Source organism: Ipomoea nil, unplaced genomic scaffold (genome assembly GCF_001879475.1).
Source record: "Ipomoea nil cultivar Tokyo-kokei standard unplaced genomic scaffold, Asagao_1.1 scaffold0188, whole genome shotgun sequence".
Taxonomy (NCBI): Eukaryota; Viridiplantae; Streptophyta; class Magnoliopsida; order Solanales; family Convolvulaceae; genus Ipomoea; species Ipomoea nil.
Window position 1 is genome coordinate 2,941,311 of NW_017616616.1, and position 13,216 is coordinate 2,954,526.

A 13,216-nucleotide genomic window follows, 5' to 3' on the forward strand; every position below is an offset into this window, starting at 1 on the left:
GTAACAACCTCCGCCTCATTCGAGATCCCTTTTCCCAAGGTACTGGCTCCACCGCCCGCGATCGTCCAACACAGGCCTCGCCACCACCTCTCCGTTACTTCGCCTCTCCGCATTTCAGCTAGACACTTACAGTTATAAATACATGACATTTTTTGAAAAGAAATACATGACATTTCTTTCAAACTATTCATTTGATTAAAAAATTTGAAAATTAAAATATGATCAACGACCATGTAATGTAATGGCATCTCAGTTACCATTCTAAAAATTGTTTTAAAAAATATAGTGCAGATACTACCGGGTAAAGAATCATAAATATTTTTTAAAAATTATTTTTTTTTGCATATATTTTATCTATATTTATCTATATTTATTTCTAATAAAGATATACTTTTCTAGGTCAATATGTAAATGATACTACGTATATATAGTAAAATATCTTTGAATTGGTTTAATATAATTAATTGAGTTTGATACAGATTATTTTCGTGTATAATTGGTCGGTATCAAAGCTGTCATAATAGTTCCACGTGTCAGCGGAGCCCAGTCTTCTTTATTGTGCATCGATTGTACCCGATATCATCCGACTCACGATACTTTGAGCCTTAAGCGTATCTTTTTCACCGATCGTATCCGATATCATCCGACTCACGATACTTTGAGCCTTAAGCGTATCTTTTTCAGCCAAATTTAGGGACGACCTCCAACCTTCCAGCCAAATTCAGGAACTAGACCTCCGACCTTCCAGCCAAATTCAGGGACTAGACCTCCGACCTTCTTCAGACGTGCCACACATCTCGAAGGACCATGAGATGGAGGGACTTTTGGACATTTTTACCAAATCATAATCAGCTCAAGAACCTCCGAGGTCTCCTTCACCCATCATCTCATCTTCTTAAACAAAGAAGCGGACTAGGAAAGGACCGGATCCGACCTTAGTACTTGTACGTATTTGTAGGATTCAATATTTACTCCATGTGCATGTACAAGTTTTTGGAACAGGCTGAGAACCCATGAGCAAGGTAAATAATAATAAATAATTTTTCAATAAAATAATAACGTAACAATAATCCCTAAGCTAGGAAACAAATTAAACTTAAAAACCATTTAAAACAAAAAAGCTAAGACGATGTTTTGTTCATGAAAGCATTCCATATATATCTCTCTTTCGCAGTACACACTCCAGGTGTCTCTGACGAATAATGGTTTGGACTGTAGGAGCGAATTCGCACTAGGCCTCTTTTTTGGATCCCTAGCAAGGCATTGCTTCACCATCTTGAAGAAAGACCTAAGAATATATATAATAATGGACTCTTCCAACAATTCTCCTCCTCCTCAGAAGACAAAAGTGGCAACACCAATTCCTCTTTTACATTCGAGGAAGACAACATTTTTTTGGCATAATACTTGAACTTGGTAGCCATTTTACTAGGAGGAAGTTTAATGTCTTTGATTATTGTCTCCATCTTGGTAACTGTGACCGCATAATAGTCATTAATGTGCAATCCAACTATCAGGTTAGACTTTCACATGTTTCAATTTGGTAACTACGATCCACGTGTTGCTTGGGGGGCTAACAGAGACTGGACAATAGGGGATCTCATAACACATTTTCTTAGATTCTTCATCCACAAAAAAAATTATTATAATCATCCCCCAACAGGTTTGCATGCCAACAATCTTTGATACTTGCCACTTGTTCCTTCAACACTATGGATTCTGGATTATCTTTATCAACTACCTTGAGAGTACAAAATGAACCTAATATGGTATTGGACCAATAACTAGAAACCGAAATCCCAACCAGAGCTGCTTTGTAAACCATGACGTACGGCACTTCATTGCTGCTAGAAACGGCCCCTGGGTGAATTATATGATTATCACCCAACTATATCCAAGATAAAATTAACCCAAATTTTCAAGTGTGAAATAATAATTGTGTTTGAATTCAATTACTTGCATGCATAGAGAGACAGATACATGCATGCATATATATGCCTTCTTTTTCTAACCATGGACATGTGCTAGCCTTTGAAGCAAATGACTTTTCTCTTTTTAATTTTGAATATATGCATGCATGCATTTCCCAATGTGACAACCATCTTTGACATTGCACCAATATAATTATCACCTTAATTAAAATACTTCACTTTTCATACCCTAGCTCATGTAAATTTTTCACAATCTTAAAGAGTCGGAAAACTTAAAAATAGGAATTTCGCATAAAATTTATGTAATTGAATTATTAATAAGCACTATATATGTGTGTGTTAGAAAGAAATTTTAAAGTATGAATCATTATCTATGACTCTTATACTTTTATCATCTTAGAGTAAATGATGAAAGCTTTGAGTTTGTACAGGGTACAAAATCAACTTCGTCCCTACACCTTTTGACTTTGAATTTGTACAAAGGCAAGGAGCTGATTGGCTCTATAGCATATTCTAATCAATAAATTGAAAGATGTGTTTCGCTTTCCGTAAAAGGCTAAACAGATTGTTTAAAAAAAAAAAAAAAAAAAAAGCTAAACATATAATTAGACCACACATGTGTTCTGTCTCAATTAAAAGTTTAAACTGATAGTTAGACCTACACATTTATGTTTACATAATTACATGCTCAACCCAACGAGTATAATAATAGATAGATATTAGATATAATCATCAACATACAATTCAAGTACACAAACAAAAAATAATAATAATAAAAATAGATTGTACACCGTACGTACTTGGAGAAAACTAGATAGCTCGACCTAGACGTGATTCGGATAGATTCTTGTTACCACATGAAATTAAACTTGGTCGATACGTACACCACACTCCGGGGAAAAAGAACAAAACAACTTGCGATTGGATCTAAATCCACTGAAATAGTTTGTGGGGTTTGATCGGTAGGCAAGGGGGATTAAATGCACGCATGGGCAGCTCAGTTGGTCGGTGAAGTTTGAGAACAATGACTCGGGATCGAGTCTTATAAGCGGCAGATCGAAACAACTGAGAGGGCTGCTCCTTGTGCACAGAGATCTGCTCCTTGTGCACAGAGATTTAACATCTGTATTCAGCTGAGTTACCATGATTTACATCTTCTCTGATGCTCTATCGGGCTGGAGGGTGGGGGATTTTTGAGGGTTGGGAACAAGAAAGAAGATATGTATCGATGTTTTTAAGGAACCAGTAGTGGTGGTCGTCCTAAACAACGTGCGAAGGCTGTGCAACATTAATATTAATTATGGAAATTTCCGGTAGGTTTTATATTGGTGAGATGCAATTGGTGAAGTGTACGTGAGTGTTTTGAGGGGTTGACGTTAATGGATACATGCGTGGGTGCAGTGTCTTGTCCGCCATGATAGTTTTGCCTCTAGATAAGGCACGTATTGGAGTGATAAGTCATCCTAGCTAAAGGCTACCTTAGTAATACGTACGTTAATCGTTAATGTTGAAGTTCTAACTAATAATAATAAATACAAAAAGTATTTTTCCAGAATCTTTGGTTCTATATATATACACAAAATGCAAATGTATATATGTGGTGGTTTAGCACCTCATCCTTTAAACATGATGTTGGAGGTTCGAATCCCACCCATGTGAATGGAGCAAACCATTTGGTCAGTCCCCTACTACTTAATGTGCTGACAGTAGGAATGAAAGATTAGTCTTCTACTATCGGCTAGAGGGATACTTTTGGGGAACCAAAAAAAAATGCAAATGTATATAAATTTTCCCTTGATTATATTTTCAAGAACCACCTTTTACCTCATTTTGGTCTTTTTCGAGTATAGAGTAACAAGACGAGATTTACTAGTGTATACTTCCCTCGTCGCTCAAAAAAAGAATCACATATGTTTTACTTATTTATTTATATATATATATATATATATATATATATATATATATAAAGATACTTTTGGTATCATTCATGTGTTGAATGAAGATAGATTAGCATTGCCCGCACGAACTTAGCTCAATAGTTCAGTATGCCGTATTTGTGAGAAGTGACTAAGGTTCGAATTGAATTGAATATCGGTGGCGACAATGTAGGGATTATACTCAAAATGACCTGACCCTTTGTGCACATCAGCATTTGGTCCTGTCTGTGAATCATTGAGTCACCGTGATTTACATCTTCTCAATTATTCTGTCGGGCCCTTGTGATTGGAGATTCAGCCTTTTGGAGAAGGAGATAGATTAAGCATTCTTGGTCGAAGAAGAATTACTATTAGACATTATTAGATTGGTATTGGGTTGAATCCCTCATTTCCTAATTATTTTTCATTTTTTTTATCACGTTAATTACTCCGGTCCACCTCATCCATATATGGATAGGAGCAACTAATAACCGTGCACGTTACCCCTAAGTAAATCATAGAAGTTGGCGTGTTATCAACTAACCATATCCATTTGTTTCTCATATAAATGCATAATGCATGTTTCCAACTTTTTCATACTATATATTCTAAATAAATTTCATGAATTCGTTCCTAAATAAATAGGAGGTAAATAATACTACATTCTATATTCTTATGCACAAAGAAATCTATTCAAATCTAAACTCTCAATGTTCGTAACAAGAATCAAACTCTTACAATCCTGGCCACTTAGAAACAAAACTTAAGTGAAACAACTTTTAATCCACTAGATCAATATATTGAGGGCCGGCCACTTTCATATATAGTTAGTTCTTGAAAGACCAATTCACATGGGCTTAGCTCAATGGTTTAGTACAGTATTTGGAAAATTAAAGAGACTAAGATTCAAATTTCGATAACAACCGTATGTAGGTCGGAATTATGTTCAAAATAGACAGATCTTTGGAATTATGTCTAAAGTAGACAGATCTTTTGTACCCATGGATATTTAACCCTGTCTGTTGAGTCATCCTGATTTAGTTACTTTGTCAGACCGGGATGTACGTGGGAGATTCTTGAGAGACCAATAAACTTTATTAACAAGCAATACATAGTGGGACCAAGTTCTAAGGCAATTGCATTTTCAGGGCTTGAATAACATGGAAAGAAAATTCTTAATCTAGATCAGAACAAATTTTTATTTTTTTTTAACCAACGAACCATGATAATTAATACTTGTTAGATCAGAACAAGTTAGGAAATGAAATGTTTAATTTATTAACAGCTGGAAGAAATAGTACTCTAACATTTAGTGCTTAATTTGTACTGGAAATTAATTAAATAATTAATTTTTTAATTGTTGTAATTAATCCAGAAGTTATATATGTAAGCAGGGGCTGGATTTATACGTCTGCATTTCATCCAAGGGAATATTCGGAATGTTTGGACATGGTATTCTATATGTATATATATATATATATGAACTCAATTAACTATTTAGTAGTTCAACAACTCCACATTCTTATTTTAACCAATAGACCAAAATTCTTCAGAAATACTTTGTGGGAGTAGTTTATTGTTTTTCTTGATTTAAGCCAGTCAGTTCAATCAGAAATATTATTATTGACAAAATTTTAAACAAAAAATCTAGGTTAATTTTAGTCTTTGATCCCTTGAAATTACTTTTTTTTCTGCTTTTGATTTTCAAGTTTAATGTGCTGATTTATTTTATTTTCCCGTTAGGACTAACTATGGAGTATTTTAAAATAAAAAGATGCATTTTCTATAATTTAAAACTAAATTTGGTCAATTTTTAACCTGAAAAATAAAAATAAATGTTTGTAATAGTCAAAAAACACAAAAAGACTAAAGTTGAAATTACTATTAAAGCAAACAATTTACTGATTTTTTTTTTTTTAAATTTGGATACAAAATAAATGACAAATTAAACAAAATGAAACGAATGACGAAAAATTATCATTATCAAATATTTAATTATGATTCGGATTTGAATTTCCATGTGCGAACCAAACACTCTTTAATATTTATGTAAGTTTTTGCAAATACATTTCCCTACAACGAATGGATAAGACACACAAGTCTGCTGCTAATAATTACAATATATATTCCCCCTAGCAAAAAAGAAGAAAGTGACTTTCTTTTTTATTTTAATTTCTTGCTTTTGCATTTATTTATTTATTTTATTTTGAAAGCAGCAAAGTGACTCTCTAGGTAAATGATTACATTCACTAATAAAGTGTTTGATTGTTTATTGAGGAACTCTTAACGATTATTTAAAGAACATATTTTATTTGTAATTTGTTACTTCAAACACTTATCATTGTGTAATTATATTATGTTTTTAAATTTTATGGTTTATTCTAATATAAATTGTACTAATTGTTTTTATTATACTAAAAATTAAAGCTAATAATGAAAATATGACTATATACTTTTATTTATTTATTTAGCAGTCATCAATAGTCATTGAATTCAAATTGAGCAGCAAGATTCTAAGCTTGACTCTTCAAATATTTGCCCAACACTATTCATTCTTTGTCCTATGATGATTTCTTGCTAATTAACTTGAGATATGTTTTCCATACGATTTAGATTCCCATCTACCACCTAATTTTTCCATTTATATTATTCCCAAAAGGCTGAATCCTCAATCACAAGGCTCCTCATGCTCCGGCCAGACAGAGCATCGCATCTGAGAGGATGTAAATCATGATAACGCAGCTGAACACAGATGCTAGAGTTTTGCTTACTGCGCACAAAGAATACCCTCACTTTGAGATGTTGCTCTCACACTGCCGCTAGTGAGACTGGATCCTAGGTCATTGTTCTCAAACTTTACCCCTGTGACCAATTGAGCTGTCCATGTGGGTAATTGTGCCATATATATGTGTGTGTGTTTTATTTTGTAGTTTTTATTGGTGAGGCCAGGGGGGATGAGCTTCTGGCACCTAGAGTTGTAGCTAGTCTTCTAGAACACATACCAACAAGACCAATATTCTTTAGTTTATCATTTCCGACATTTTTTGGTTGAATGGTAGGTAATCACTTCAATTCTTTCGTGAAAAAGAACAAGAAGCACTAACATCCCTAGACTACTTCTTTTCCTAGATAAGGAAGGCAAATTAGGTTGGTAGATTAGGGTTCTATCATTTTTTTTTTTTAAACTTTCAAATTCATGAATTATTGATATATTATAGATATAATGTAAACTCTAAAAGGAAAGTTCTACTATTTAGTGTAGCATGAGATTTAGATTGATTGATAATGTCCACGGAAAGGATGGAATTAATTATAATTAGTTCAGGTGCCTTGAAAAAATATAGTGGTATTTTTATAATTATCACCAATTTTACAATGCAATTTAGAGCACTATACCCTGTACTTCTATGATTTTTCTAAGAATGCACATTTAGTTGTTATAAAGTTCACATTTAGTGTTAACAAAGTACATATTTAGTATTTAAAATTTGCACTTGCAAGAATACAAAAATGCAACCCACTTAGGGTTTGAATTTGAGAGTTTTGACTGAGATTTTTTATTTTATTTGGTTTAAGCCTTTAGGATTCACTATTACTGTTTAGGGTTTAGCATTTACAATTTAAATTTAAAATTTATTTATTTTTTATTAATTTTTTAAAAGTTATTCAAGAATGCATATTTGAGAATAGTATAGTGTTATATGTTGCAAAGTAAAGTTGAGAATAGATCAGAGAGAGAAAGATTTATCTTTATTTCAATCCAAAAATTAAAAAAGAAAAGATGTTTGTGTGTATAGAGAATGACGTATATGTACATACTTTTGATCCTAAATATCAAAGAAGTGCAGAAAAAAAAAAAAGTCTTATTTATCCTAATACTTTAATTTTCCACTAACCATTTATATATGACTTTTCTCAGATACTGCATACTGAACATTGATCTCTTCTTTCAGATACTGCATACTGAACCAGTGAGCAAATCGGCCAAGAAGAAAAAGTGAAAATATTAATAATTGATGAGCGATTAAATTTATAACTACGTACCCCTTAATTGAAAGACCAAAAGTATACGATGTTTTGAAAGTTTCTCAAACAATTTTCACTTAATTATATGCCTTCTTTTACATAAACGGAAATAAGGGTTTGCATTTGAATTGAGTGCTTCCCCTTCATTCCCTCTATTAGAAGCAACAAGTACAAATTAAAGTATCTAGCTAGCTACCAGGTGCCCATGCAATTCAAGAATCCCAATCACCTTCCATATATGTTGAGTGATGAGGACCACTTTGATTGGGTTTAATAAAGAGATAGAATGTGATCGAGTTCAACTCAAATGCAAGATTTTTTGGTTTCTCAGGATCAAATCTTTATCATGACGCCAAAAAATAGTATAGCTGTTTTTCTCCCAAGTTATGTTGTTTTGTTTTCTAAAACGATTCTGTACGTTTTTCACCAAAGCTGTCACGCTGTTTTTCTCCCAAGTTATGTTGTTGTGTTACCCGAACGATGTAATAAAAGTTATACAAATTCACAAAAATATCACTGCATTTTTTAATACATTTTTCATATATCATTTACAGAGCTAGGCCCGGAGATTGTCTGGCGTTGAAGAGCTACGTTTACTAATTAATGGAGTATTAAAGTGGTAGCTGCCAAGATGACGATAACGTTGGATGGGAACATATAGCAAAACCACATTCACACAATTGTAACATCATTTATAAGCCTCGGCTCATCACCTCCACTACCGGCCAACATCGTCACGTTTTTGTTGTTTATGTTGTTTAGGTTCTTGTCGGATCGATCCAAGATATAGTGTAGGACGTTGCTTGTTGTGATACAAACAAATTCAGTGAATAATGGCCGAATTGGATGGTACATTATTTTAACTACATACGTATCCTTTAATTTACGAGAAAATTAAAGTCATAGTTACTATTTAAAAATGTGTTTTTGTGAAGTCAAACTAAGAATATCAATAGTATAAAGACTTGTTCAAGAGTCGCGGAAGGAGGTATTTTCATTAACTTGGAGAGCCCATTGACCCAAACTCTAGATTGGAGAGCTCTATGCCCCTATGTGGTTGGTGGGAGTCAAATCCCCAGGACCCCATCCAGCCGCTGGAGTGCTGATTAGGTCAGGTGGTTGAATGAAAGTACGAAAAGATATCTTAATTAAGGAACAAAACGCTGATCATGCATATTAATTTTTTTTATACTAGATGAGATTTTGAACTCTCAATCTTTCTTAAAGAATGAGATCAGACTGTAAAGCTACTCACATCAACCGAGGCAGATGAGTTATAACTTTAATTTAATTGATATACGACAAAGTCAAATTTAAGACTTTTTGTTCAAAATATTTTCTTGTATTTGACTTGTTAAAAAAAAATAAAAAATCTAACTACTACATGCATGTAATAAATAGTGATCGACTAATAAGTTACCCATAGAATATAAATAAGATAACGTTAGTCTCTTTCAACTTAATTAGAAATTTCGAATTTGAGCTCTAAGAATGTAATTACCTTAAAATTTATAAAGGATGTTTTGTCACCGACGACACAGATAAATTAGTTCCGGTGTGTAGGGTTCTATTGTACCCTATACGACCAAGAAAATATGTGGTCTGGCCAAAAAATAAAATGGTACGGTGACCAAGTTGGACAACTGGTTTTTTCTCTTGGTTTTTTTTTTTTTTTTTTCATTAGAGATGTATGGTTGGTGGCAGCCACCTTGTATTTTTCTGTTGAACATAGAAAGGAAAAAGGACAAACAAAAAATTATCAAAACTATGATTTTTGTTTAGTTAGTTGTTGGTTTTGATGTGCAATGAAAAGAGACATACATAAAATGTCACACTAAAACAATTTAAACAGTTAATAATATTCATTGCGCTATTGATCTGACGTGATTTTATTTAATTAATGAACTCATAAAAAGATCAGCGAATAATAACTAATGAATATAATGTATCGAACAATTTGATTTTACTTATTAGGGGTATTGTTTGGTAAATAGATGTTAGCTGATTGAGTTAGTGAATTTGACTAATTGATAACATTAAACGATTGTAGAAATATCTTGGTAAATTAGTTAGATAGCTAATTACAAGTAAAATCACTTTATTAAAAAACTGATTGAAAAAGTTATTTTGAGCACATAATTTTTTAAATTTTAGCGTTAATCAAGTCAAACCCCTAATAGTGGTTAAACAATCCAAAATTAACTGATAAGCTAACTATGTTATCAAACAAAGCTATTATGATACAAAATACAGAGTAACTCATATCATAGTTGGTCAATTCGTGAAAGAAGGCTCCCAAATAATCAATTACCCCGACAAAGGTTTGATCATGTGACCATTCATTTAGAATGATAATGGAAGTGTCATCACATTACATAATAGTTGGTGACAACTTTATTTAATATAGTTAAATATTAAAACTATACCAGAATTAAGTTTTCAGGCGTTTGTACGTCCAGATTTGAAAGTAACAATTATATTAATTACAATTGGAACAAGTTAATGTTGTTATTCCATGAATGTGCTTGTGCTCCATTGTAGACAGTTAATAATAGATTTGTTATATGCTGTTGACTGTTGTTCCAAATTAATTTTTTTTTTTTAAATGTCAAATTGACCAGAAAATATGGAACAAATTGAATCGGGTCGGGCTCCACGGACATGTGACCCATTACTATTTTATTCTGATTATTTTTACATCGAATTCCAGATCCCCTACATATATACATAAACGCACTGCACATAAGTACATAACCTTCAGAAAATCCTGAAAATATATATATATTTTTTTTAAATAGATCCTGTATTTCTATAAATACAATTTGTATAGTTTACACCCTGAAGAGGTCATGTGTATAGGTGTACAATTCATTGTCCTTTTCCTAGCACCAAAACCCACATGGAAAATTGTAAGATTTTTCCTCTCTTTTCTATATATATATATATATATATATATATATATATATATATATATATATATATATATATATATATATATATATATATATATATATTTCTAATCAATTGAAGGATTGGTATGGACAGTGGTGTAGGTGCGACCGGCGAGACAGAGGGAGGTGTCTCTTCTTCGTATTCTCGTATTTCCGTCTTCCGTTCTCTGTTATTTATTTATTTTTTTAATATATATTAACTATTATATTAAGTACGGAGTATTATAATATATATAATATATAATATATTACTATATTAACTATGGCCCCCTATAGACTTGGGCCCTGGGTAGGTGCCCAGGCTGCCCATGCCCCTGGGCCGGGCCTGAGCCCGACCAGTACTGTATCCAATGCCGGCATGTCTACTATAAAATAATGTACATTTAGTACAAAAATAATGTATATTATATATAGGGGATATACATTATTTTTGTTCTGATTGTACATTATATTGTATAATGTACATTCAGTACAAAAATAATGTACATTTAGTATATTAAAAATGTACTTTTTGTTATGGTCCACATAACATTGTGTGGACCATGGTCCATACAATAATTTGCGGTGATCTTCCCACACTGCTTTGTTCCTTGCCATCCAAATTGCATGTAAGACACCAATAAATCCTTGTGCTATCTGTCACGCCATCCTCATTTTGTAGTACTCTATGATATGCCTATCTATGTTATATTGGCTGTATACTTCTACCTCTTGTAGGACTCATATCTGTACGTATATATATACTGTATCCTAATCGGTCTCTCTACATTGAGTAGAGTTTGATTATTATACACGCACTTTATATTATTATATTATATGCATTAAACCCTAATATACATTATCCCTTTATTGGATCTCCAGGAATTGAATTGAAGGATATGACGACGGATCTAGTGACGGTGAATATGGATGTAACCATGGACGCCACCTTCCTGTCCTATACCCTTCCTCTGCCGGATTCTATTGGGAGTGTTTCCAATTCTGTAGCTATTCATCATGCAAATAGAGGGCAAGATCATCTTCCTCGTAGTCCTATGGTTTTTAGGGCACGTTTTGTAAGAGATTATGGTACATTCATAAAAATTTACATAGTTGTGAATAATCCAATTGGGTTTTCTAAGAATAGTTCCGTCCTGGTTTACAAAGCAGCTCTGGTTGGGATTTCGGTTTCTAGTTATCGGTCTTATACCACATTAGGTTCATTTTGTACTCTCAAGGTAGTTGATAAAGATAATCCAGAATCCATAGTGTTGAAGGAACAAGTGGCAAGTATCAAAGATTGTTGGCATAAAAACCTGTTGGGGAGTGATTATAATAATTTTTTTGTGGATGAAGAATCTAAGAAAATGTGTTATGAGATTCCCCATCGTCCAGTCTCTGTTAGGACCATAATGAAAAACAAGTTCCCAGGAGGGCTTCCGGAGGATCTGATCCTTAATGTTTTGAGATCAGTTTTGACTGCTCTCCAATATCTTTATGAACGGCAGAAGGAGAAGATTATGCACCGGGATATCCAAGCTGGCCACATTTATCTCTGTCGTAATGAAAATACAATATCCCATCAGTACACAATCAAATTGGGGTTTGCAGGCAGTGTTTTTGATGAGAATGATGAAGAAGAAGAAGAAATGGGACAGCACCCATATTTGCCCATGGCCTCCATGTCCGAATGGGGTGCTGCACCAGAAGTGTATTATGGCAATGATCAACCTTACTCGGAAAAGGCTGACATTTGGCTCTTGGGAATCACAGCTTTGGAATTGGCTTGTGGTGGACTCAAAGTTCCAAATCGCAATGCCTTGGAGACAATAATCAAAGATATTAAACTTCCTCCTTGGAAAGTGGCTACCAAGTTCAAGTATTATGCCAAAAAAATGTTGTCTTCCTCGAATGTAAAAGAGGTATTGGTGTTGCCACTTTTGTCGGAGGAGAATTGTAGGAAGAGTTCATTATTATTATATTCAAGGTCTTTCTTCAAGATGGTGAAGCAATGCCTTGCTAGGGATCCAAAAGAGAGGCCTAGTGCGAATTTGCTCCTCCAGTCCAACCCATTATTCCTCAGAGACACCTGGAGTGTGTACGTCCGCGAAAAAGATATATGGAACGTTTTCATGAACAAAACATCATCTTAGCTTTTTTGTTTTAAATGGTTTTAAGTTTAATTTGTTTCCTAGCTTAGGGATTATTGTTACGTTATTATTGAAAAATTATATATTATTATTTACCATGCTCATGGGTTCTCGGCCTATTCCAAAAACTTGTACATGCGCATGGAGTAAATATTGATTCCCACAAATACGGATCTGGTCCTTTCCTAGTCCTCTTCTTTGTTTAAGAAGATGAGATGACGGGTGAAAGAGACGTGTTTCCAGGTGAGGGCAACAGTGTAGGA

The 13,216-nt window shown here is 33.4% G+C and overlaps 1 protein-coding gene across 1 annotated transcript; it reads left to right on the forward strand.

Moving 5' to 3' along the window:
* The first annotated feature begins 11,702 nt into the window (after positions 1 to 11,702).
* Positions 11,703 to 12,956, forward strand: LOC109186583 (serine/threonine-protein kinase BLUS1-like). Its single transcript, XM_019336635.1, has one exon. The coding sequence runs from the start codon at positions 11,703 to 11,705 to the stop codon at positions 12,954 to 12,956; it is 1,254 nt and encodes a 417-aa protein (XP_019192180.1).
* Positions 12,957 to 13,216: the final 260 nt, after the last annotated feature.

Excerpts from the sequence above, each read along its gene's own strand:
- LOC109186583 (XM_019336635.1), top strand. The coding sequence starts at position 11,703 with ATGACGACGGATCTAGTGACGGTGAATATGGATGTAACCATGGACGCC.